Below are 26,302 nucleotides of genomic sequence, written 5' to 3' on the forward strand. Positions count from 1 at the left end.
GAACACCACTGATAGATAGCAATATATGTACTATACAATAAACAAGGAAAACACGCGGTAACACATCAAATGCAGAGAAATAGTCATCTAGGATCAAAGGTAAACCAATAACCTATCATCATCAGTCTAAACAGAATATCCCCCAAAAAAAATCAATAATCTGTACATTGAAACTACGCATGCATGCACGCCTATATAGGATGCCAGCCTGGTCAAGTACAATGTAGGAATGTAGCAGATCCTCTAAACCATTGGTTCTCAAAGTGGGGTCCGGGGACCCCCAGGGGTCCTTAAGGGAGTTCCAGGGGGTCCCCAGCTAAATGATAGATTAGGCACCAAATGGACCCTTATGGGTCTGTAACTCTGAGAGTGTACAAATGGAACCAAATGGACCCTAACGGGTCCATTTGGTTCCATTTGTACACTCTCAGAGTTACATTGACCCCATAGATTTTACTATGGGGGGGCGTGCTCACCTTGGTTTAGGTATGTGAGTGTCTCGTCGTGCAGCTTAACGGCGGGCGAGGTGGCAGCACACATCACATACTGGAATGGGGGGTGTTTGGTCTCGATCTCGTCCGGAGGCAGGCTGGAGTCCTCCTGCTTAAAGATGGGCAGGGCCAACACGTCACTGGAATCACACAGAGAGAGAGAGAGAGAGAAATAATCAGTGGTGGAAGAGACAAGAGAGACAGAGATGGAGCTAATTAAACCCATTTAGACCTGAAGCCGATGCTACATGTCTCCTAAAACTCAACAGTATTCTGAAAAACGTATGTTTCTATATCAGTGGTGCTCAAACTTTTTCATGTCAAGGACCCCCAAAATTATATGCATTTGGCCGCGGACCCTCATCAAAATATTTTGTTCCAGGGACCACCAGAAGCAAAGATTTGAGTTAAAAAGGTTCGCTTTGACAAATATATATATTCAAAGGTTTGCACACATTTTCACGATTTTTCAAAAATGGCAGATCTACAAGCTCGTAGCGAGGCACTCGGTGCCGCGCTATGAGCTTGTATATCTGCTATTTTTGAATAGCCCAAAGTGTAAAATTGCTTTTTAGCTCAAATCTAAAAATGACACAGTTCCAGGTCTTAATGGGTTAAAAAATACAATAAAAACTATACCAGATCCACTGGAACACAAGTTTTGGACATACGAGTTCTCCACCTGACAGGACCGGACGATATACATTTTTTTCCTGACTAACTACAATGAGTCACCCTAGTAGTAGTGTGCGTTCCATATACACTAGTAGTGCGTTTCAAGTGAGTTGTTAATGTGCACTGTGTGAGCTGCCATCTCCATGTGAGCCCCACCCTGCTGGCAACACGGCCAACCCAGGCCTCTTTAAAAAGCCAGGAGAAACCCCCTTCTTATGTGCCATGGAAGGGTTTTCCTGTTTTCTGGCAGATTTCCCCTAAACGCTTATGGACCGTCATGCTTTTTGGAAGGCAGGGTTCTTCCCCCTCATGGCTGAAACGAGACGTAGTGCTTCTCCGTTCTCCTAGGGGGTCCTCAGAGTTACTACAGGGGGTCCGCCAAATCTTTGTGTGATAGGATTTTTTTTTTACCTTAACCACTTGAACCCTTGCATCCCTTTTTCTGAGGAGAACTTTAGCCAAAAAATAGCAGATCTACAAGCTCACAACGCCTCGCGCTGCGAGGCGTTGTGAGCTTGTAGATCGGCTATTTTTTGGCAAAGAGGTGTTTGGGTGTAGAGGGAAAAAAGAGCAGACCAAGTAAACAAAAACACAATTTTTATACAATATAGAGGGGGTCCCTTCTTCATCTCTCTCTCAGCTCTCTTTCACCTACATCAGACCCCTGATGTAGACAAATTGCGCCGACCCAGCCCATAGGAGTATGTGCAGCGACAAAGATCAACCTCCCTACTAAGACTAGCGCCTAGAGGTCTAGGGGTTTGAAGTGTAAAGCAGTGCTGGGCACTGTCAGCACGTACTTTACCCCTAGTGCCCCACCCAGGCAGGAGTATTTCATCTAAACATCTAAGACAGGCATGTGATGGACATCATCAGCACATAGCTGTCATTGAAAGTCAAGCTGAAGATGAACAGCTCAAAGCTGCAAAGACGTGTGACCCCACAATGCTTTACCACACTTCAGCAAACTCAGCAAATAACAGATGACCAGCCTGTTGGCTCTTTGAGAATTCCCTCTGGCCCTGGTTCCCTGTGCCAACTCTGTCACTAAGGGGCGTGACACCAGAGAAGATACGTTTTCTGTCGTGCTGCTGCAATAGACAGCAACAGACAATTTATTGTCATGCTGTCTTTCTGCAGGACTGATTGTATTGAAGTCCAGTGATGCCTGCTTGGATTTCTTTTTTGTTTACAGAATAGCAGTACAATATTATTCTGTGGTGTCATGCTGTCAAATAAACCTTGATAACTCAGAAACTGTCTGATGAACTTTAAAACCAAGTGGCCAAACCGTGATTTGTAAATTATTGACTTGATCTTCATTAGATTGTATTATTATTACATATTGACTGACTGTATGAGTGAGTGCATTATTCTAATTAGCGGCCATTAATAAAGCAGTGATGATTTACACTGGTCTGGTGATGGTAGATCTCACCGTGCCGGAAAAGATTGCCCACCCCGTGCCAAAGACACTTCAGCCTAATTCATGCTTTGGCAAAGAAATGTGTGCCATATTTTCAACTGAGAAAAAAAATATTTTTCAATTGAAAATAAAAAACAATTGTGAAGCGACACTGTCAGTCATGCAACTTTACTTTTTTTTTGAATATTTTGGGGGGCTTTTCTGCCTTTATTTATAGTGTACAGTGGAGATGGACAGGAAACAGGGAGAGGGAGAGATGGGGAGAGACATGCAGCAAATATCGTTGGGAACGGGACTCGAACCCGCAATGAGCTGTCAGGCTACATTAGAGCCTAAGTGGCCGGACCGCTAGGCCACCAGTCGGGGCCGCAAGTTTAATTTTTAATTGGGGAGTTCCACAAGTTGTTGTGGTCGTTAACAAAAACAAACAACTACGATGCCTTGTGATGAGCTTGTAGATCGGTTATTTTCGACTGACATTTGGCATACAGTGAACAGGGGAGGAGACAAAGTATATAGACCCCTAGGAGACCCTGATCAATCAAGTATAAATAGGGTTTAAGTGGTTAATATTGCATGCTGTATACAGTGCCGCATACTTTATGCCCAGGCTAATATGCTGCTTCGCAGGTTCAGTATGTGTTCAGGTCCTGTCAAGGGTGCACTTTTTAAAGCATTCTGCACTCCCATGTATAGAGCTTTCTTGTGGTGCACATACAAGCAGGGTAGCATGCGGAGGCTTAAAGTGGCCTACAATGATGCTCTGAGGATACTACTTAAGGTCCCTGGATGGCATAGTGCCAGTCACTTGTTTGTAACATGTGGAATCCACACTTGTGAGGCTCTCTTAACCCTTTAAGACCTGAAGCCGAAGATTTGCACACATTTTCACGATTTTTCAAAAATAGCAGATCTACAAGCTCGTAGCGCGGCACTCGGTGCAACGCTTTTTCCTTCACTGGACAGCAACGTATTCCAAGTAAGTATAGTAAAGTTGTTAACCCACTTGTCCAAAAGATAATTCTAAACTCACATCTTACGTAATTTCACCCTGTCTCTCTTGTTCGTTCGCTTTCTGATACACTCACAAAAAAATACTTTTGTTAGCTTCAAGTGCAAGTCCCCCATAAAGAGAGCATAAGCATCAATTAGTCGAGTTGTAGCAGGTTTCATTCCATATACCTATGTTGTTGTCATTTGATATTTTAGTTATCTACACTATACATTGTAAAAAGTATTATAGACATTTTTTTAAACTAATTATTGTATAATTTATTTGTTTAATAATTTGCCATCGTGTGAAACACTTTTGGCTGCATTGTTTTGTATGAAAAGTGTTATAATAAAATTCATTATTATCCCTAAAATAAAGCCTCATGTGCAAGAGTAATATGCTGAACAGGTGCTTTACTTTTAAGCACTGATACGAGTCTGTAATTTGCACACGTCCACCTGTGTGCTTACTCAACAACACTCGAGTGACTTGACAAGAACTGTAGTTGCGGTAGAGTAGAGCAATTTTGAATGGACTTCCTCGTCTTTAATATGACTCATAGTCTTAATCAATGGCTGAGGCGTTCTTATCTACTGTCATTGTTCCCCTAATGCCAGTTATTAACCAACATGACCTGACCTATCAAGATGTAAAACCAATCACTGAATACTTAAGTAGTTAAGCCCTCCCCGACACGACCATGATTCATCAATCCATATACTGACCACTGACTCTACTGTTGACCACTCTACTGTTGACCACTCTACATTGGCCTAATAATGTCCTCAGAAGACTGTGTTATGCATCGAGCCACACCAGGATGAGAGAACTACAGAACACGTCATAGATCAGTGGCTCTCAACCTGTGGGGGTCCCAGTGAGGTCCCCACGTAATTTGGGGGGGGGGGTTCCCAGATGACAGTGAAGTGACAATTTAAGGACTTTTAAGACCTTTTTAATACCTAAAAAAAATAAAATAAAAAGCAAAGAAAAAGAGCATTACTGCATCAAAAGCAATCGACAAATATACAATAAAAACTGGCTTAATAAAACATTGGCTTAATTGTCAAATATAAGAAAGAGGCAAACAATTAGAAAATAGCAAATCTACAAGCTCACAGTCACAACGCCTTGCATTGCGAGGCGTTGTGACTGTGAGCTGCTTGTAGATCTGCCATTTTCAAAATGTTTATCTTAATCAAGTCAAACTAAATGTAATGCATCAACTCCTACAATTCCAAGTGCTTGTCAGGGTGGGGGGTCCCCAGTTCAAATATGATTATTCTGGGGGGTCACAGACTGAAAAGGTTGAGAACCACTGTCTTAGAGAACAATCAATCAATGATAAAACACAAAAAAAACACACACACACACACACACACACTTTGTTCCTCTCTTGCTTGGCAGACGCATGGACACCAGCTTGTCCTCAGGTGAACCTGACAAATATTGCGTAAGTGTCAGTGAGTTCGTAGTGGTGTGTGTGTGTGTGTGTGTGTGTGTGTGTGTGTGTGTGTGTGTGTGTGTGTGTGTGTGTGTGTGTGTGTGTGTGTGTGTGTGTGTGTGTGTGTGTGTGTGTGTGTGTGTGTGTGTGTGTGTGTGTACGTGAGTGTGTAAAGACCCCAAACAGCAGTAGTGTAGCAACGGTCTCCGATCCATGCCAAGGATGGAAGGAATTTGGACCGTGGTGTCATACTAACCCATTAAGACCTGAGGCGATTCTTAAAAATGTTTTCTAAACCCAAATATTTTCAAGATTTTTCAAAAATAGCAGATCTACAAGCTCATAGCGCGGCACTCGCCACGCTATGAGCTTGTATATCTGCTATTTTTGAATAGCCAAAGAAATCTAAAGTGACACAGATGCGTTCCAGGTCTTAATGGGCTAATTGAAGCACTCCGTTACTGGCAAGTCCATGATGCCGTTTCTACAACCACGCCAAAGCTATAAAAATAACGTTGACAATTCCAAGCCATTCTTCCAATACCTCTCCTCCATGGACCCTTTCCCAACAGTCCATGTCACGGGCCCTGGTCTTTCAAAGCCCCACCCCTACTACTACGCGCTTTAACTTTATTGAGGCTCAGCGCATCACTTTCTCTCTCACACACACACACACACACACTTGCTAATGTGTTCCGTGTTTATAACCCTCCCAGGGTGGATGCCTGACCGTGACCGGCCGGTGTGCCAACCACAGGGTGCCGTTTAGCCCTTACTGCCCAGGAAACTGCATCGGCTTCCTGAAACCCGAGGAGCCAGCTCCGCTGACACAGCGAAGACATTCTGTTCCTACTGTACCCCCACCTTGCTGCTGACGGAGTCACTCCAAACATGACCCCCCCCCCCCAAACAAGACCCTCACTCACACACATGCACTTTCTCTCTCTCTCTCTCTCTCTTCTAACTCATTTACACATGCACCGTTTTAAGTATTGCTAAAGTCATCAACTCTCTGTGGACTCATGTGGGTGCCTGCGTCACTCACACACTCACACACACACACACACACACACACACAGACACACAGATAGACGCACATTGAAAGCAGATGGCTGGAGAAGCCGCTGATAAGACAGCTGCACATCCTGGGAACTTCTCACCCACATCGCGCAAACATGACCTCTCTGTCCTCTCACAACATGACACAGTAAACAGTAAACACACAGAGAATTAACTGGTTCAATAGATGCTGACCCCCACCCCCACACGTATGATGGAATCCCAGACAAAACACACTGAACTAAAAACAACAACACTACAGAATCCCAAAGGGCTTTTAATTGCCTCGCGTCTTTAGATGAATCTTGTTCTGACCTCAGCATGACCACTAAAAGGGATACTGCCCAGACTCCCCAGAGTATTAAATGGCTGGCTTATTTTCCTGGCACGTGTCTTGTGAACTTGTCAAGTCGACGTGTAGTAGACAGTCAAAAAGCACAGTCAGTGAGGAGAGGAAACCTGTTCGGCGAGACGGAGTGAGAAAGGTGGCGACACATGGACAAAGCACACTGGAAAATAGACTCCACATTAACGATGCCTATATATTTGATACGGATCTGCATGGTATTCGTTTCATATGGCCGACACTGACTGACAATTGAGCGTGTGAGCGATACCATCGTCGTACATCATCTGATAACACACTGGCCTATCGTGGTGCTCACCATGGGAACCCAGAATCCTGCTCTGGTGATGCAACGGCTCCTGTGAGCGACCACTGGATCTCCTTTCCTCCAGTCTGCTTCTATCTTTCCTACACCTGACTGCTTCTCAATGTGTGTGTGGGGGGGGGGGAACCCAGGGGGCAGGGGCTCTTGGGGGGGGGGTCCTCGACCAAATGAGGATTTATTTTTTGCTCTTTTCGGGAATTGTTGACAAATCTTGACAAGTCTTCTCTGTTCTTTGTTCCTGACACAATATATTTTTTTAAATGGGGGTGTGCTGCAGCCACATGCAATGTATCAGTTTGGGGGTTCCTTGACATGAAAACAGTTGGGAACCATTGTTCAACATCACAGCCAGGGATGGCTTATGTGCCAGTGCCAACAGTGCTGCTAAGAAGATGCCTCCCTGGCTTGCCTCATCACTCAAGACATCTTTGTTGTTAATTTGTGTGTGTGTGTGTGTGTGTGTGTGTGTGTGTGTGTGTGTGTGTGTGTGTGTGTGTGTGTGTGTGTGTGTGTGTGTGTGTGTATGGTGGGGGATTTCTTTTCTTTTCTTTGTCCCGAATCATGCCAACCCTGACCCTGTACCAGGGGGAAATGTCTGTTCCCACATCACATACAGTACAACAGAAATGAAATGTACTAAACACACCTGACTCCTGAGTAACATCTTCCAAACTGAAGTGGGACACACACACACACACACACACACACACACACACACACACACACACATACTTGAGTGCACACAACGAGCAAAGGGAACAACCTGTACCTTCCATCTCCTATTTATTTTGCAACTGGACATGACAAGTGTTGTTCTGGCCTGATGATGAACAAGAAGAACACATGGATGAAGCATCATTACTCTGCATGTTAGTTAACACACTGACACTGACCTCATGCTGTAGGCGCCGGCCCCCAGCTCCTGCCCGATGCCCGACAGGCTGGCATCGAAGTCGTGCACCAGCCCCGACTCGATGGCGGCGTCGTCCATCTTCAGCACCCAGGCCATGGCTCCCAGCTCCTTGTCCTCCGCCTCGACTCCTCGGAGGGCCGCCAGCTTGGCTTCAGGGGGGGTTGAAGGAAGAAGGAAGGAAGGAGGTTCCCGATCAGCTGCCGCCCGCTAAGGCTGAGACAGTGGAACAACACGGCGAAACTAAAGTTAAGCTGCTGCTCCTGCAGCTAGCACGGCTCCTCCTAGCTCCTCCTGTGGAAGAAGTGAGGCAGGAGGGAAAGCGATGATATTCCATAGAAGCAGCTCGATGCGGGTGTCGCCATACTTTTGTCTCTTTTAAAAAGGCGAGATAATGGTCCACGATTCAAGGCAAAAGCTGGGCTTGCACACACCGAGGCTTTGCTCTGCTACTGCAGGGTTTAGGTTGGTGGTTGTGTCAGCATGCTATAACCCCATAACCAGCCACTACAATAGCTAACCGTACAAAGGAGAAAAAAAGAGTTAGCCCCGGGGCTAACGACGGTGTGACGCTACTACGCTAGCGGGCCCGCAGTGACCAAAACACGGGACCAACCACCACCACCAGGCCAGCCGCTCCTCTCCACGGTCAGCAGCAGAGAGAGAGACAAAGTGCCCCCAGAAGAGGCCGCCTCAGGCCGGGTGTTTCTATGCAGCGGCCGCGGCGTCCACCGCATCCCACCACGGCTCTGCTGCCTCCTCCTCCACCTCCTCCGTGTGGTGCTGCTGTTGCTCCGTTAGCATTAGCATTAGCAACAACTTCCACTTGTTTCTGCTTTGAATCAAACTGTGTTGTTGGTGAGGATGGAAGGAGGATGAATGTGTTTTATTCCTCCTTTTTATTCCTTCCAGTTCCTTCGCTCCTTCGGCACTGCTGCTGCTTCCCTCTTTTCTGCTCTTTTCATCGCGGTAATACCACCCGAGTGTACTCCATTGTGTTGTTATTATTATTATTTACCCCCCAGAAACACGTCACGGCTCCGGGGGAAGAAGAAGCCGTGTCTTGTCGTCGTCGTGACGAGCGTGGTTCTTTTTTTTCCTCTTCTCTCTTTTTTTCAACGGGTTAAAGAAAGGAAGAAGAAGTGCTGCGGGTTAACAGGAGGCAGCAGACAGGCTAAGCATCAACATGGCTCCAACATGGCTGCCCCTCCAGTCCGCCTGTGTCCTGCTCTGCCAGCGTTGCCACATTGTGCGAAAATAATAAGCAACTAGGTATATGAAAACAAACAGTGGTGTAAAAGCATAATTATGCTTCTTAAAGTGGTCCTTGAGGGAATTCAAGGGGGGGGGGGGGCAGCTAAATGAAGGATAGTTAGGAACCAAATGGACCCTTGGGTCATGGGTCTGTAACTCTGAGAGTGTACCATTTTACCCTCTCAGAGTTAAATTAACGTTGATTTTACAGTATAAATTGGGGCCCCAGAGATAGAAATGCCTTTAAATGGGGGTCAAACCCAAATAAGCAACTACACTTTAAAAACAAACCCAAATAAGCATCTACAATTTCAAAACAAGCCCAAATAAGCAGCTACACTTTAAAAACAAACCCAAATAAGCAGCTACACTTTAGAAACAAGCCCAAACAAACAACTACACTTCAGAAACAAGCCCAAATAAACAAATGCACTTTAGAAACAAGTCCTGCAACTACCAATATTTACAAGCGACTTTACAGAAAGTCAAGCCCAAAGTCGCTTATAATAAGCGGACATGGCAACAGTGCACTCTGCACCCTCTGCTGTCTGGGGGGAAGCCTGCTGGATAGTTCGTCCGTTACGCGGTGTGAAAACAGCCGATCTACAAGCTCACCCCGCGTGGCGGACGCGGAGCACTGTGAGCTTGTGGATCCGCTATTTTGAGGGGGCGCGGCACCGTCGTACGAACGTAGCATTAGCATGTGGCTAGCTAGCAGCCAGCAGCAGCCGCATCAATGGAGGGAGGACGGGGCGGGCCCAGTGTGGCGCTCGGCCAATCGCACGGCCCTGCGCGTGACCGAGGGCGCACTCTTTCAGCCAATCGGCGAGAGGCGCTCGCGCGAGGCGCACACTCGTCCGGCCAATCAGGTGGACGAAAGCTGAGAGTGGCGACAACGGAAGTCCCAAAAAAATGCCCAATCGTTACGTCACTCGTGTAGACATGAAAGAGTTCCCGGAAGTCCTTTTTTGATTGATTGAATACTTTATTACTGGGGTTTTCAACCAGTGGTCCGGGGACCACCAGTGGTCCTTGAGGGGGTTCCAGGGGGTCCCCAGCCAAATTAATAGTTAACAACCAAATTGACCCTTATATGTCTGTAACTCTGAGAGTGTACAAATGGAACCAAATGGAGGGTCCATTTGGTTCCATTTGTACACTCTCAGAGTTAAATGAACACTGATGATGGTGATACAGTGTAGATTGGGACCCCCAAGAAATCTTAATGGTTGAGTCTCTGGCATATCTCTTCAAATGGGGGTCCCTGGGCTAATATTTGTCAATTTGGGGGTCCTTGACGCGAAAAAGGTTGAAAACCACTGCTTCATTAGACAGAAATGTAAACAACAGTACGGGTACAGTCATACATTTGGACTAAAAGCATTGCGGTTCTATGTATTCAATTCATAGTGATATTTAAAGACATACAATAATATATCCTAGACCTAGACCATTTGTTCTCAAAGTGGGGTCTGGGGACCCCCAGGGGTCCTTGGGGGTTCTAGGGGGTCCCCAGCAAAAGTAGTTTGCACCACAATCATTTTAACCGCTTTAACCTTTTATACTTTGGCTATTCAAAAATAGCAGATCTACAAGCTCATAGCGTGGCACTCGGTGCTTGTAGATCTGCTATTATTCAAAAATCTTGAACTTTGGATATATGGATACAACAATATATAAATATATATAACAATATGGATAAAGGGGTGAAAGTGACATGTTGGTTTGTTGTACTGTGTGAAACTGTGTAATGGGTTGTTGATCACCTGTCTCTCCTCTGTTAGGAGGGTGCCAAGTATTGTAGAGGAGGGAGGGGTGTTCTGTTTTATGTTTAAGATACATGTTAGTCTAATAAGTCTTGAGTGCATGGGGTACCCGGAAATGTCTTTTAGATTGGTTTATAAAATGTCATGTACAGTAATTGGGTAAATGACTCATGGGCTGTGTGTTTGCTTCATAATGAGTGTTGAGGGTTTACCAATTACTTGTTATTGATGTCACTTGGTAGATTCCACCTGATAGAAAGAGCAGTTTGGAAGGGCTGAGAGTTCAGTATGGCTAGTCTTGAAGCATCAAGCAGGTGACACCCACAAGAGGTGTTTTGGGTTGTTTTCTTATAACTTTGCCTTCAAGTGTTTATTTGCATTTGTCTTATTTTTCCATCAAGTTATAATTGTTCCAGGCCTGCACTGTACATCCGCTGTACAGACTGTTTGCTGGAGGAGGGTGCTTTTGGGAGAAATAAAACACCAACAATGGCATACATGGTTTTTGACAATCTTGTTGGAGCCTTGGCCGTTCGACCAACTTTTCAGGTACTTTAAAATGTCACATCCAGACAGGACAGGAGTCACAGGACACATTAAAACATAGGAAGGCCTATATATGTTGATACACATAAAAATGTAATATACTGTAGGTTATATTATCTATATCTATATATTATATATTATTATCTTTTTACTTATTTACCACCATTAATTCATTGTTAATCAATTTCTATTATTTGTTTTGTGTTACTATATGACTGAAATGAATGAACACTCAGCCTTTACATTGTCAATATTTATTTAAAGAACACTAAATAATTACAAAAATGTTTGAGCTCTTTCCTTAACATGCAGGAAATATTAGAGATGTATTGATACCATTTTTTTCCGATACCCATAACTTGTGTATTGGTCGATACCGAGTACCCGTCCAATACCAGTGTGTAATGAAAATAAATAAAACATCTAGGACAGTGGTTCTCAAAGTGAGGTCCAGGGATCCTCTGGGTTTGAAAACGGTAAAACAGTCATGCAACATTGTGATGCCCCATACATATATTAGTCTGGGTGGTTGTGTGCTGTGTATTAACTCTTGCCCTATAGGAAGCAGGGTGGGGCTGATTAGTGATTGGAGAGCACCTGGGCCCGGTGCCTCCAGGAGGCTATAAAAGCTCAGCCCTCACCAGTGTCTGCCAGAAGCTGAGAGAAGCAGACCAGATCTCCACCAGCTCCAACCCTTAGTCTCCATGCCATTATGATTATGTTCTTTCTTTCCATCCACACACCTTGCACCACACCATGTCTCACACATCCACATTTACACCACTGATTACTGACTCCACACTCCATAGGATCCTTATGTTTGTTTATACCTCCTCAGTTCTTTATCATTAGTTCTCGTTTAATAAATATGTATTTGATTTATAAACTCCATCTTGGTCTCCTCGTCCCAATGTTTGTCACGGCCTAGAGCCAAGCTGTGACAACATCAACTGAAGCATTCAAAATACAAAATAATTGACTGTAAATCAGTGGTTCTCAAACTTGTTCAGGTCAAGTACCCCTAAATGAGTGTGTCAAGGACCCCCATCCAAGATTAAAGTTAAAAATGTAAAAAATATTCAAACATTTTCGAAGAACGTCAAGATTTTTTTGAAAATAGCTGATGTATGTAGGGCCCTGGTGGTCCCCGGACCCCACTTTGAGAACCCCTGCATTAGACCACGGATCTAACTATCCAACATTTTCAACATTTAACTGGGTACCCCCTGGAACCCGCTCAAGGACCCCTGGGGGTCCCCGTACCCCACTTTGAGAACCATGGCTGTCAATGACATATCATCACCATGTGATAAATGACATGGTACCAAAAGAAAATAAAGCATACATTGGTGGCCTTGAATATGAATATTAGAAAATGCATTTACAACACATCCTACATTGTTTGTATTATGTAGCATACGGGCTGCAAGGTAAGCCTAACCAGACTAATAGATTTAGTTAATTATAAAAAATCGACTACAATTTCATTGTGTCGATTCATTGATACTTAAAATATATATTTAACAAATTATAATTATTGCATAATATTAGCTTCGGACAGAGAGACACAACACAGACCCTCTCCAATAGACTAGACACCCAGCCTCTTGCAGATCTAAGCCATAAAAAAACAACTTATTTTCCATAGAATCATTTGTGACGGCTATCTTGTCTCAGCAGGGCCGGTGTGTGTTCTGTTGACTGTTCCTTTGGTCTTGCAGGAACCGGTTCGGCAGAGCCCATTTGTACAACTGGGAATACCTTGCTCCCAGGGGTTAGGTATGGCTTGGCTATGCAGCTTGAACTCTCTCTCCCTTGGACCAGCACATTGTGTTTGTTTTGGCTTATTGGGCCCTTCTGGAGTTCTGTTTTCACATGTTACAACACCCTGCACACACCATACAATTCACGCACATCCATCACCTGACACAGTGACACCACTGACCGACACACCCCATAGTTATTCCATTGTTTTCGGAATTTGTGTTTGGAATAAACCTCACCCTTCTCTGTGCATATTAAAGGGATAGTGCACCCAAGAAATTACTTTTTTTCTATGGATTAGTCACCCCATGGAGACTTTAATTCATGGATATTTGTTTGTTTTTGTCGTATTCCTAAGCCAATAATTTGATGACCAGCGGACCTGTAGGCGGTGGTTCCGGTAGGAGACACAAAGGAGACTCTTTGTGTCTCCTACCGGAACCACTGCCGGCCATCAAATTATTGGCTTAGGAATGTGACAAAAACTAAAACATATCCATGAATTCAAGTGTCCGTGGGGTGACATATTGATAGAAAAAGGTCATTTTGGGGGTGAACTATCCCTTTTAAATTACATATTACTCTGGCCAACTAAAATTAAGGTTCCCCCATGATAAAGAGCTAAAGAACGGTTTTAGTGCTTTTTAGCATCATTTTATTAAGAACGTATAGGAGATCTGTGTTGACACTGCTGTCATTCGTTTTATAGAACATTATATAAAGTTGAAGTTAGTTGTCTGTTCTGTGCGCCTGAATTATGCGCAAATACTGACATCACAGGATGATGGATCTTGGCGTGGATCCAGGACTCATTACCTCATATTTTGATCAGTAAATAAGCAATAGGCTACATTCTCATTATTCTTTCAAACAAAATCCAGTCATTTATCAACACCTGCCTGTATCGAATCCTCCAGATCCTAACACCATCAGCAACAAAGAACTGTGGCAACGCACCAACCAAAAACCAGCAGAGGAAGAGATCTCCAGCGGCGTTGGAGATGGATAGGCCATACTCTCCATAAACCAGCCTCAAACACCACAAGAAGGAGAGGACGACCATGAAACACCTGAGACGCAGAGACTTGGAGACTTGCCAAGAAAATGGGCCACACTTGGGGACAGCTGGAGATGTTGGCTCAGGACCGAGATACTTTGAGAACTGTTGTCGACGGCCTAAACTCCAGGGGGGCGTAATAGGCGTAAGTAAGTCTAATTATTCTGTGTGGACATTGGGCTACAACTGTAATAATATGTTTAGCAAGAAATTAGTCCGCTGATGCGTCCCTCACACCTACGATACAGTATGCCCATCTATGGAGATCTGTGTATCTGTCAGTCCATGTCCCTTTTATGCCCATATATGGAGGTTTCTGTATCCGTCAGTCCTTGTACCCTTTATACCCATATATGGAGATCTCTGTATCTGTCAGTCCTCCCCTTTTATGCCCATATATTGAGATACCTGATGACGCCCCCAGTAGGTAACGTACAGTACTTGCTACAGAATAGAATCATGTTTATTGACTGATGTTTATCCATGCTGGGGGGCTCTGCATATATTGGTCTATTTAAAATCTACAACATATCTGCCTCCTGTCATTTTGTTTTTGTCTCTCTTCCCTTTCAGCTGTCATCTTGTTCTTATTGACATTGGGGTTGGTGATGACATGCTACTTGTCAATATGGAATTGCTGCTCCAAGGCCACCTCTGTTCACTCACCTCACAGACCACGTTACTTCTGTTCACATCAGCGGCTGGTCTTGGAGCAAGTGGAGAGCGATACAAACCAATCACATCTTCAAAAAAGAAAAAAAAAAATACATTTTGACCAATCACTATTCGGGACAACTGACAGAATACCTATTAGTATTTCTCTGACAGCACAGCAGGCTCTGCCAGCCAGGCCCCGCAGTGCAACATTAAAAAGAGAGAGAAAAAAGGAAGGAAAATTAACCATTTCATGGCCTGCCGTGTTCACTGATGTGGCCTGCACTGTAGTCATAGTGTTTCTGGGCTGAATTAAAACATTTTTTTTTTGGTCCCGTGTTCGACAAGGCCACGCACGCATGCCACATCAGAGAGGCAGGCCATCTGGAAATGTCCTCAATCTCCTGATGGGCAATCCAGGCCTGACGGTGAGGATGAGGTCTTTGACTCTTTTCTTGGGTCTGCCTCTGGGTTTTCTTGGCCTGTAAATCTTGGTGAATGTCTGTGTCTCCATCTCCACCAAACCTGGATGTTGGGTTGACAGGTTTTTCTGCTGCTCCATTTCACTTTTCTTCTTCTCTGGGATCCTCTTTTTGTTCACAGAACCTCCGTCTTGTCTTTTTCACATCCTTTCTCAAACTGATTTGATGTCTTCCGCTTTAGGACCTTATTTTTCTTCACTTGTTCACTTCTGTCTGTTTTGTCAGCATCTTCCTCTCCTTTATATGATGTTGTCTTGGGCTATGGGACCTTCATTTTTTTTCTCATGGGACTTCCGTCCGTTTTGCTCATCTGCTCACCTGCGTCCTCATCTGATGCCTTCTTTCTCTTGACAGCAGCCTTCCTAACGGGGGATGCAGCAGCCTTCCTAACGGGGGATGCAGCAGCCTTCCTAACGGGGGACGCAGCAGCCTTCCTAACGAGGGATGCAGCAGGGGACGCAGCAGCATTCCTAGCAGGAGATGCAGGACCAGCCTCTTTGAGCGGGGTGGCAAACTCCAGCTTGCCGTCGTCTTGGGCTCCGATAGCCTTGAGGCCAGACTGCAGGACGGAGCGCAGCTTGTCGTACGGCGGTGTGTCCGTGTAGCTCAGTGACTTCACCACTTCCATGAACTCCTGAATCTCATCCGGTTTGTCCCGAGCCGAGAAGCACTTGGACATGAACTCGGAGATGTTTTCCCAGCTGCTGATCTTGGAATCTCTGACGTAGATGGGGTCCTGGAGGTTGTCCGACCAGGGCAGGCAGCCACACAGCCACTGCACCATGCAGTAAGCCATGATCTCCACGTCCCCTCTCCGGCCGGGGGCGGCTCCTTTGTGGGCGTCGATGCTGGTGAACTCGATGGTGCCGTCGTGACACCTCTTGTGGTTCTCTTTGTAGTCCTTCAGGACGCCCTCGGGACAGTACCTGTAGGCCAGCCCATAATCTACTAAATACACCTGGTTGGGGTCCCTGTGGCTAAGGAGAAGGTTGGAGGCTTTGATGTCTGCGTGCACGTACTCGTGCTCGTGGATGTACTCCAGGATGTCCAGCAGCCGCAGACCCAGTTGCAGGACCAGTTTCCTCGGGAATCTCCCCCCGCTCTGCTCAAACTTCTGCAGGTCCGTGCCACACCTGTCCATTACCATGAACCTGTAGCTCTTTCCACCTTTCTCGTGCAGGCCGGTGCCCCAGTACTTTGGTACTCCCAGGTATTTCATCTTGTGAGCCCTCATCCAGCTCTGAATCAGATCAGGCTTGGCAGCTCTCATGTAGAACTTCAGCTCGGAGAACAACGGGCCGTTCTCACTGGGCTCCACTTTGATCACATACGGAGCGTCGGCCCCGACAACCTTTACCGAATTCTCATCAGCCAAATAGATGAGGCCGAAGCCCCCTTGGCCAATCGGCGCGCCCAGCTTCCAGGACTTTTTCAGGGTATCTGTGAGGACCTCTCCGGGTGGAAACTCCTCTGCCAACTTCCGTTTGGCTGGACCTTTCCTCTTCCCTGCCACCTTGGCTTTTTTAGGGGGAGTCATCTTTACTTTGTTCTCAAGGACGTTATCCCACAGAAGCTCAACAAAACTTTCCCACTAACCTCAGGCGGAAGGAAGAGCGAGCTGCTGTTATAAAACAGGTACTTACCTGTTTGTCAGAGGGCTGGATGATCCGGCAGTAGTTGTGGCGTGGCTACCAGCGGTCCCAAAGTTAGTATTGACACGTCGTGACAAGTACAGCTGAAGCCAATCTCTCACTGACACTCAGACAAACCCGGCTGCAGTGAAAGCCTTTTGAACATATTTGGAGGCCACTCTATATGTCATCATCAGTCATGTATGACGTCAGTACTGTGATGTCAGTCATCTCCATATATGGGCATATAGAAAAACGGCTCCACACATCATTGTCAGAATACTTGGGGGACAGTCTACAACGTCACTGACACACCGACAATCAACAAAGCCAATTGAAAGTCACAGATAGACACAGACACAGGATTTATAGAGAGGGTTGGAGAGACCGGCTCCTGACCTACAGTAGGCTATGGCTCGGGAACCGCTGGTTCCCAACTCTGCTTATACTTATTAACAAACACAACACACGCATATTTGTGAATTTACAGACACGTTTTAAACACCATCTTAAATGACAGACTGATATGGCATTATCCATCCATCTTCAACCTCTTATCCGGAGTCGGGTCGCGGGGGCAACAGTTCCAGCAGAGAGCTCCAGACTTTCCTCTCCCGATATGGCATTATGTTAAATTAATTTGTCCCACAGTGGCTTACGATGCCAAACTCAGGACACTAGACTGGTGCAATGGGCCTTCTCGGGAACGATGCAACCACAGGTCTAGGAAAACCAGCCCAAAAGAAGCGACTATGGGCCACATGTGCACTTTAACATATACATCAGCTATTATAATTTCTGTCTGTCTTTCTGTGTCCCTTGTATGCCCAAACATGGAGATCCCTGATGTCATCAGTATAGGCCCATATTTGGCCATTTACCCATATAATGTATGGGCATATGGCCATACATTATAATTATATGGGCAATATGTCCTTATATGGGCATATAGGTCGGATCGGCGGTTATGGACAACTAGATCTCCATATATGCCTATAATATAAGGGCATATGCCTATATATGGGCATATGCCCATATGGGGATATGCCTATACATGGGGAATTGCCTATATCCAACTTCAAGCCGGGCACTGCATTCAGGACATGTCTGACTCTGCACAAATCGGCGTTGCTAAGCAACAGTTTGTGTTGTGTGTGTGATGTCAGAACAGAAGTCCTTCAGCCTATTTAAGGTTGTGGTGTTAAGACATTGGGTCTTCCCACACAGAACCCTCAAAGACAGAAGCAGAGAAAGACAAGAGAGCAGCTTTATTGAGAAACATTGCAGCCCGACTTCTTCCATTTTTCCAAGAGATTTTTTTCCGGCAACAACAGCCTAACTTGCTAAACAACATGCCACTGGCTAGAGACCTGCTGCACCCCTCCCCCGAGGAGGAGAGGAGGAAGCACAAGAAGCACCGCCTGGTCCAGAGTCCCAACTCGTACTTCATGGACGTGAAGTGTCCAGGATGTGCCATGATCACCACCATGTTCAGCCACGCCCAGACCGTGGTGCTCTGCGTCCGCTGCTCCACCTTCCTCTGTCAGCCGACGGGGGGGAAGGCTCGCCTGACGGAGGGCTGCTCCTTCAGGAGGAAGCAGAACCATCAGAGGCAGCACTAGTTTGACTGTGTGAACACAAGAGGAGAGGAGAGGGAGAGGCCTGGGCCGGACTGGGTGGCACCCTGGGCTGCGATGCCAGCCGGACAGCGTGTCACGGGTTCGAATCCCCGATCCTGACGGACCTTTTCTGCGTGTCACTCCACATCTCTCTCCCCATTTCCTATCAGTCGCTGTCCTATCTAAAAGGCATAAAAGCCCCCCAAAAAGAGGAGAGAGGTTCTTGGTTGCTGATATGGGTTGATGTCAGCATGTTTGACACCCCTCAATTTGGCAGTAACTTTCCCAAGGCAAAGATTTAAAAAAAAAACATTAAAAAGAATACAGGATACAGCAGTGGTTCTCAACTTTTTCATGTCAACGACCCCCGAAATGATGATGTATTTGGCCACGGACCCCCATCTCAATATATTTTCCAGGGACCCCCCAGAAGCATGGATTTGAGTTACAAATGTTTTCTTTAAAAAATATATATATTCAAAGATTTGCACAAATTGTCACGATTTTTCAAAAATAGCAGATCTCCAAGCGCATAAGTATAAAATATGGATAAAAAGGGGTTAAAATGATTGTGACTCTTTATATTAACCCCCTGGTACCACCCCCAAGGACCACTGGGGGGTCCTCGGACCCCACTTTGAGAACCAATGGTATTTAGTATGGGGGCGCTGGGGCTAGTTACCCAGTGGTTAACCCCCGCATGACAGGAGTCTGAAAGGCTGTCACTTTTTTTTTTTTACAGACTAGAGCGGTGGTTCTCAACCTGTGGGTCGTGACCTCTTTAATACCTAAGAAAAAACAAGTATGAAAGAAAAAAAAGTAGCATTACCTCAACAAAAGTAATCAACAAACTATACTATAAGAACTGGTCAAACCTTGGCCAAATTGTCAAATAATATAAGAAAGGCAAAAATAGAAGATCTACAAGCTCAAGTCCCCAGTTCAAATATGATTATTTCTGGGGGTCGCGGACTGAAAAGGTTGAGAACCACTGGACTAGAGTACCAAGCACCGCCGGCGCCGATCCCACTGATATGCCCATGTATGGAGATCTCTGTTAGCCTGGCATGGGCCAGACTAGATCTCTGTATCTGTCAGTACTTCCCTTTTATGTCGGCCCATAGAGATCTCTGTATCGGGCAGTTCTTTTATGCCCATATATGGAGATCCCTGATGTCATCATCAGCATATGGAGCTGAATGATTTGTTTGCTGATGCCACGACGACACATTGAGGTTAGACAACACATTCCATATTTGGGCGTAGCTGCATTGGGAACTCCTTATATGGTTATGGCTGAGTCATGGTGGCATGAGCGTGATGTCAGAGGTCCACCGGTCTGCCCTCCCTTAAGCCAGTGGTTCTCAACCTGTGGGTCGGGAACCCCAGGTGGTCCCCACATGATTGTTTTTGGGGGGGATGACAGGGAAGTGAGCAATTTTAGGACTTTGAAGACCCTTTTTAATACCTCCAAAAAAAGAGAGGAAAGAAAAAAGACCATTACTGCATCAAAAGTAATCAACAAACTATACTATAAAAACTGGCCAAATTGTCAAATAATATAAGAAAGAGGCAGCTCACAACGAGCTTATAGATCGGCTGTTTTCACAATATTTATCTGTGGAACCAAGTCAAACAAGTGCTTGTCAGGATGGGGGGGTCCCCAGTTCAAATATGCTTATTTTGGGGGTCACAGCCTGAAAAGGTTGAGAACCACTGCCTTAAGCAACATTGTGTGTTATTGTGTTTACTATTTCCTTATTATGTTATGATTTAAGTACATATATGGCCAGTGGGAACAAGCCCTAAGGGCCTTTTCTATTATAGGCTACTTATAGCTTGTTTAAATTGTACCTGCCATGCTGTTTTCAAACGAGTTAATAAAATATTCAATCAATCAAATGTTGGTATTTACTTGTATTTGTTGTGTTATGAGCATGACATCATGCCAAACGTATTGTATCAACATGGGGAAACGGCGCCCTCTAGTTTGAGTTGACTATAATAGTAAGCATCCACAAGTAAAGAAAAACAAAACACCAACCAATCTGCCTTTACATTATGAGATAGATAATGAGATAGATAGATAGATAGGTAGGTAGGTAGGTAGGTAGGTAGGTAGATAGATAGGTAGGTAGGTAGATAGATAGATAGATAGATAGATAGAGAGGATAAATCTCAATCCAGCCACTACCCCCTCGTTCTAGAACCTCCACCTGTGTTTGCACATTCACAAGAAAGGCTCACCTCATTCAGTGGTGAAAAAAGTACTCTTCATATTTTACTTAAGTAAATGTATCAATCCTGCAATGTAGAAGTGCTCTGTTTTAGAAAAGTACAAAAGTATTGGTATCAAAATGTACTTAAAGTACCAAAAGTAAGAGTACTAAAATGTTTGAAAATAGCAGATCTACAACGCGACGCGTTGTGAGCTTGTAGATAGGTATACAAGCCTAGGTATACAATAGGGCTAAAGTGGTTAATGTAGGTTTTATAATGTGATAATTTATATTTGCAGTATGTAACTATAGCAACTAAAGTTTTCAAATAATTGTAGTGGGGTGAAAGTAGCCTACAATATTTCCCTCTGAGATGTAGTGGTGTAGAAGTAAAAGTATAGACAATTGGAAATACTGTAGTAAAGTAAAAAAAAATACCTCAAAATTGCACTTAAGTACGTACAGTACTTGAGTACGTACTTAGTTACTTTACACCACTGACCTCATTGAAGGCTACCAAAAAAACCTATCCTGAAGCTTTGCTGTACTGCCCTCACAATGTACTGCCCTCACAATGTACTGCCCTCACAATGTACTGTCCTCACAATGTTCTGCCCTCACAATGTACTGTCCTCACAATGTACTGTCCTCACAATGTTCTGCCCTCACAATGTACTGTCCTCACAATGTTCTGTCCTCACAATGTACTGTCCTCACAATGTTCTGCCCTCACAATGTACTGTCCTCACAATGTACTGCCCTCACAATGTACTGTCCTCACAATGTACTGTCCTCACAATGTACTGCCCTCACAATGTACTGCCCTCACAATGTACTGTCCTCACAATGTACTGCCCTCACAATGTACTGCCCTCACAATGTACTGTCCTCACAATGTTCTGCCCTCACAATGTACTGCCCTCACAATGTACTGTCCTCACAATGTACTGCCCTCACAATGTACTGCCCTCACAATGTACTGCCCTCACAATGTACTGCCCTCACAATGTACTGCCCTCACAATGTACTGCCCTCACAATGTACTGCCCTCACAATGTACTGCCCTCACAATGTACTGCCCTCACAATGTACTGTCCTCACAATGTTCTGCCCTCACAATGTACTGCCCTCACAATGTACTGTCCTCACAATGTACTGCCCTCACAATGTACTGCCCTCACAATGTACTGCCCTCACAATGTACTGCCCTCACAATGTACTGCCCTCACAATGTACTGCCCTCACAATGTACTGCCCTCACAATGTACTGTCCTCACAATGTACTGCCCTCACAATGTACTGCCCTCACAATGTACTGCCCTCACAATGTACTGCCCTCACAATGTACTGCCCTCACAATGTACTGCCCTCACAATGTACTGCCCTCACAATGTACTGCCCTCACAATGTACTGCCCTCACAATGTACTGTCCTCACAATGTATTGCCCTCACAATGTACTGCCCTCACAATGTACTGCCCTCACAATGTACTGCCCTCACAATGTACTGCCCTCACAATGTTCTGCCCTCACAATGTACTGCCCTCACAATGTACTGCCCCTCACAATGTATTGCCCCCTCACAATGTTCTGCCCTCACAATGTACTGCCCTCACAATGTACTGCCCTCACAATGTACTGCCCTCACAATGTATTGCCCTCACAATGTACTGCCCTCACAATGTACTGCCCTCACAATGTACTGCCCTCACAATGTATTGCCCCCTCACAATGTACTGCCCTCACAATGTACTGCCCCTCACAATGTATTGCCCTCACAATGTACTGCCCTCACAATGTACTGCCCCTCACAATGTATTGCCCCCTCACAATGTTCTGCCCTCACAATGTACTGCCCTCACAATGTACTGCCCCTCACAATGTATTGCCCTCACAATGTACTGCCCCTCACAATGTACTGCCCTCACAATGTATTGCCCTCACAATGTACTGCCCCTCACAATGTTCTGCCCTCACGATGCCATTTCAAATTGGCTTTAAACCAACGATGGAATGAAAAATATCCCATAGTCCCATGTCTGTCAGTTTGAGGCCTTTTTTGACCCTTAGGATTGGTCAGAATGCCATAAATGTTGCCATGGTTACACTTCAGTGACATTGCTGAGCAGACATGGACAGAATAGGGACATCATGTGTAAAGTGGTGAAGCTATTGGGGATGTAGAATAGTCTTCTCTCACCATAGTCTATGTGACATCCTGTTCACAGGTCTGCCCAAAACCTCTGTGAGCAACACATGCATACACCCAATGGTGGAAAAATACTCACATTTTTGACTTAAGTAAAAGTATCAATACTGCAATGTAGACATATACTCTGTTACACCTGAAAGTCTGGCATTCAAAAGGTACAATATTCACATTGACATATACTTAAGTACTGAAAGTAACAGTACTTGTTTTGCAGAATGTCCCCTTTCACAAGTTTCCAAATGTGTAAAAATGCTTTGAAAACAGCAGATCTACAAGCTCACAATGCAAAGTGACGCAAATAGCCTAAGTATGCAGCCTAAGGGCTGAAGTGGTTAATGCATGTTTTGTAATAATAATCAAAATCTTCAAAGTAACTAGTAAATACAATTTTCAAATAATTGTAGTGGAGTAAAAGTACAATATTTGCCTCTGAGGTGTAGTGGAGTTGAAGTAAAAGTATTGAAAAGTGGAAATACTCCAGTAAAGTAAAAGTACAGTACTTGAGTAAATGTACTCAGTTACTTTCCACCACTGATACATACAACCGAAAGAGAGACATTTGAAAGAGAAAGTGAACAGATAAGCGAACAGACCAGGTGCCCTCCCCTCATCCATCCACTATAGGCTACTCGTCTCTTCTCTTTCATATCTGCGTCTCAAAGGTTTCCTGGAGCACCAGGCTTCCATCTCTGCCTTTTCTATACAGAATAGCTTTGTTGTGAAGCACTGTTAGTGTGTGTGTGCACACTATAGTCTGTGCATTATGCTGACACATTTAATACTTTAAGAGACCCCTCTCTGGGACACTTTTTGACAAAAAAAAGAAAAGAATGGAGAACATTTACGGCAACGTAAAGAACCCCTTGGATGGCAGAAGCGACAGACAAAGGGCAGCAGCAACACAGGGAGAAGATATCTACTCCAATGATGACATCATCCGCTCCCACCAGGCCCCAGACACAGTGATGGGCGTGAAAGGCAACTCAGGTAATTGATATGAATGTGTGCCCAGTGGTGGAAAAAGTACTCAGAAAAAAATCTAAATAAAATGTTTTCAAGATTTTTCAAAAATAGCAGATCTACAAGCTCATAGCGCGGCAATCGGTGCCGCGCTATGAGCTTGTATATCTGCTATTTTTGAATAGCCAAAGAAATCTAAAGTGACACAGATGCGTTCCAGGTCTTAATGAGTTAAGTAATTTTGCAGATATAAATCATTATATTATAAAACATACATTAACCACTTTAGCCCTATTTTAAAGATGTATAGATCTGCTATTTTCAAACATTTTAACACTTTTGGTACTTTAAGTATATTTTGATGCCAAAGCTTTTGTACTTTTACTCAAGTAACATTTTGAACACAGGCCTTTTACTTGGTTGTAACAGAGTATTTTTATATTGTGGTATTGCTACTTTTACTTAAGTAAAACATTTCAGTACTTTTTCCTCCACTGGTGGTCATTACTAGGAGCAGTAAAAGTATATGAACAGAAAACACAGTGGGGGGGTCATTTAGGTTAAATACTGTATGTATGTATGTATGTATGTATGCTCCTCCTGTTAGCAGACACTGCTTCCTCTAAAGCTCTGGCGGTGGGTGTGGGTCTGGCTCTGCTGGTTCTCCTCCTACTGGCTGGGGTCATAGGCCTGCTGTACGTCCACTGTGAGTAGATCTGGTTTGACAGCATTATCGTCAATGTTGTGTAAATTAATCAATGTATATTTTCAGCCTTTTAACTTGACCTTGTACTTAGTCTGCTCTTTTCCCCCTCTACACCAACTCTTCCGAAAATAGCAGATCTACAAGCACACAACGCCTCGCAGCGCGAGGCGTTGTGAGCTTGTAGAGCTGCTATTTTCAACAGAGGACCCCCGGCCTAGGGGTCTTCTCCTTGTTGAAGACTCCTGCCCTAAGATGATAGAATACTGAGCATGACAGAACACCTACAGTACTGTATGAGGTGACGTTTAGGCTGTCACTCGCCGCTCACATTTTGCTCACGTGTGCAAACCAGTCGCCAGAGACGAATCCGAGTGGAAAGTGGAGCTGAGCCACTTAAAGGCTGCTTACACCAACCTGACTGACGAGAGAGACCAGATAAAGGCTGCTTACACCAACCTGACTGACGAGAGAGACTTCTTAATTGAAGAGAGAGATCGTTTAAAGAACGGAACCAAAATCCTCGAAGAGAGAGGCAAGTTGCAAAAACATGATAATGGCCATTTTCAGACTTTCCATGGCAATATCACGTCATTCAATTCAAGTATACATGTTTTCTTAACATAGTGGTGTGTACTACGTGGTTGCACGTTACTACGATCAGTGTGATTGAATTGTATCACCTTAAAACAGCGAATGGTGTTTGCAAAGACTGCTGGGTGAAGGCCGGAGGGTTGAAGAGCTTGTACTACGTCTCTACTGAAGAGAAGGACTGGGAGGGGAGCCGACGGGACTGTCTGGACAGAGGGGCTGACCTGGTGATCATCAACAGTGAGCAGGAGCAGGTATGAGAGAGACGCATTATTGTCATATTTATCTCTCATACAGCAGTTACAGTTTTAGCACTTTACAATTCCTGTTTCTTTGCGTGCAGAAACACGTGGCTTCATTTGACAAGAGAGTCTGGATTGGTCTGACAGACCGAGACAAGGAAGGAGAATGGAAATGGGTGGATGGAACGCCACTGACCAAAAGGTATCAACACGTTATAGTCAAGAACATACAGTATATGTTAATATTAATATTACTTGTCCTTGGGTTATAGAATCTATTTCTGTCTCAACTGTGTCTTGATAGTTACTGGGATCCCATACAACCTGATAATAAGGGAGATCCAGACGAGGACTGCGTTGAGATCTACAACCATCCTGCTGACCCTTTAAAGAAGTGGAACGACAAGTCCTGTTCCCGTACCAACCACTTCATCTGTGAAATCAGTTTTTAGTTAAAGGGATATTTCACTCTCAAACATATTTGGGGTTATTTTAACGTCTACTCTGGCTTTTGTGAGCACCCCAGACAGTTTTTAAGTTACTTGATTCAGTATTTAGATGATTTGATATTCATTTTATCAGACACAAAACCTTCCTATTTAAACCCATTGTAACTTAAAACTCCATTTGAACCATGATGGATTCATTGAAAACACCTGTCCTTGGTTCTGGTGACTGATATTGTCCTTCTAATGCGTGAGGGGGCCTTGTCTTTTCAATTACTTTTTTCATTTACTTTTATAGTTTATTGTGAATAGTTTTTTTTAAATGACCCCAAAGATGTTTGAAAGTGAAATATCAGCTAGAAGGTCCTGGGTTTGATTCCTGCCGGGGACGCTGTGGGCGTGTCCTATCCACTGCGTCATCAGCGCCCATACCCTAGGTGGGGTTAGTGAAAGGGCCTTTCTGTATGGAGTTTGCATGTTCTCCCC

General features: G+C 44.6%; 4 protein-coding genes across 10 annotated transcripts in view; 2 read left to right on the plus strand and 2 right to left on the minus strand.

Annotated features, from left to right (window-relative positions):
• The window catches only part of ubp1 (upstream binding protein 1), a 39,252-nt gene extending 30,352 nt beyond the window's left edge, over positions 1 to 8,900 (minus strand). For all 7 annotated transcript variants that reach the window (XR_014602369.1, XM_084079669.1, XM_084079667.1 and 4 more), the window contains exons 1-2: positions 7,654 to 8,900; positions 477 to 631 (exon numbers count right to left, since the gene is read on the minus strand). Coding sequence is in view for 6 of the 7 variants with exons in the window: in XM_084079669.1 (XP_083935795.1) it covers positions 477 to 631; positions 7,654 to 7,769 (271 nt within the window). In the remaining variant the exon portion in view is untranslated. The remainder of the gene's footprint in view (positions 1 to 476; positions 632 to 7,653) is intronic.
• Positions 8,901 to 15,078: 6,178 nt separating this feature from the next.
• On the minus strand, positions 15,079 to 16,730 carry LOC311061225 (serine/threonine-protein kinase VRK1-like; the record flags this gene model as incomplete). Its single annotated transcript, XM_084079779.1, has 2 exons — positions 15,079 to 15,236; positions 15,512 to 16,730. 2 exons carry the CDS (start codon positions 16,728 to 16,730, stop codon positions 15,079 to 15,081), a joined length of 1,377 nt encoding a protein of 458 aa, XP_083935905.1.
• Positions 16,731 to 18,160: 1,430 nt separating this feature from the next.
• On the plus strand, positions 18,161 to 18,446 carry LOC311061226 (small ribosomal subunit protein eS27-like; the record flags this gene model as incomplete). The annotated part of the gene is made up of 1 exon (XM_084079780.1): positions 18,161 to 18,446. The coding sequence occupies exon 1, from the start codon at positions 18,177 to 18,179 to the stop codon at positions 18,444 to 18,446; it is 270 nt and encodes an 89-aa protein (XP_083935906.1). The 5' UTR covers positions 18,161 to 18,176.
• Positions 18,447 to 24,573: 6,127 nt separating this feature from the next.
• On the plus strand, positions 24,574 to 25,822 carry LOC311061227 (C-type lectin domain family 17, member A-like; the record flags this gene model as incomplete). Its single annotated transcript, XM_084079781.1, has 5 exons — positions 24,574 to 24,580; positions 24,893 to 25,072; positions 25,231 to 25,382; positions 25,472 to 25,572; positions 25,675 to 25,822. 5 exons carry the CDS (start codon positions 24,574 to 24,576, stop codon positions 25,820 to 25,822), a joined length of 588 nt encoding a protein of 195 aa, XP_083935907.1.
• Between the last annotated feature and the right edge of the window lie 480 nt (positions 25,823 to 26,302).

Source organism: Gymnoscopelus microlampas (assembly GCF_963454915.1).
Source record: "Gymnoscopelus microlampas genome assembly, chromosome: 15".
Lineage (NCBI taxonomy): Eukaryota > Metazoa > Chordata > Actinopteri > Myctophiformes > Myctophidae > Gymnoscopelus > Gymnoscopelus microlampas.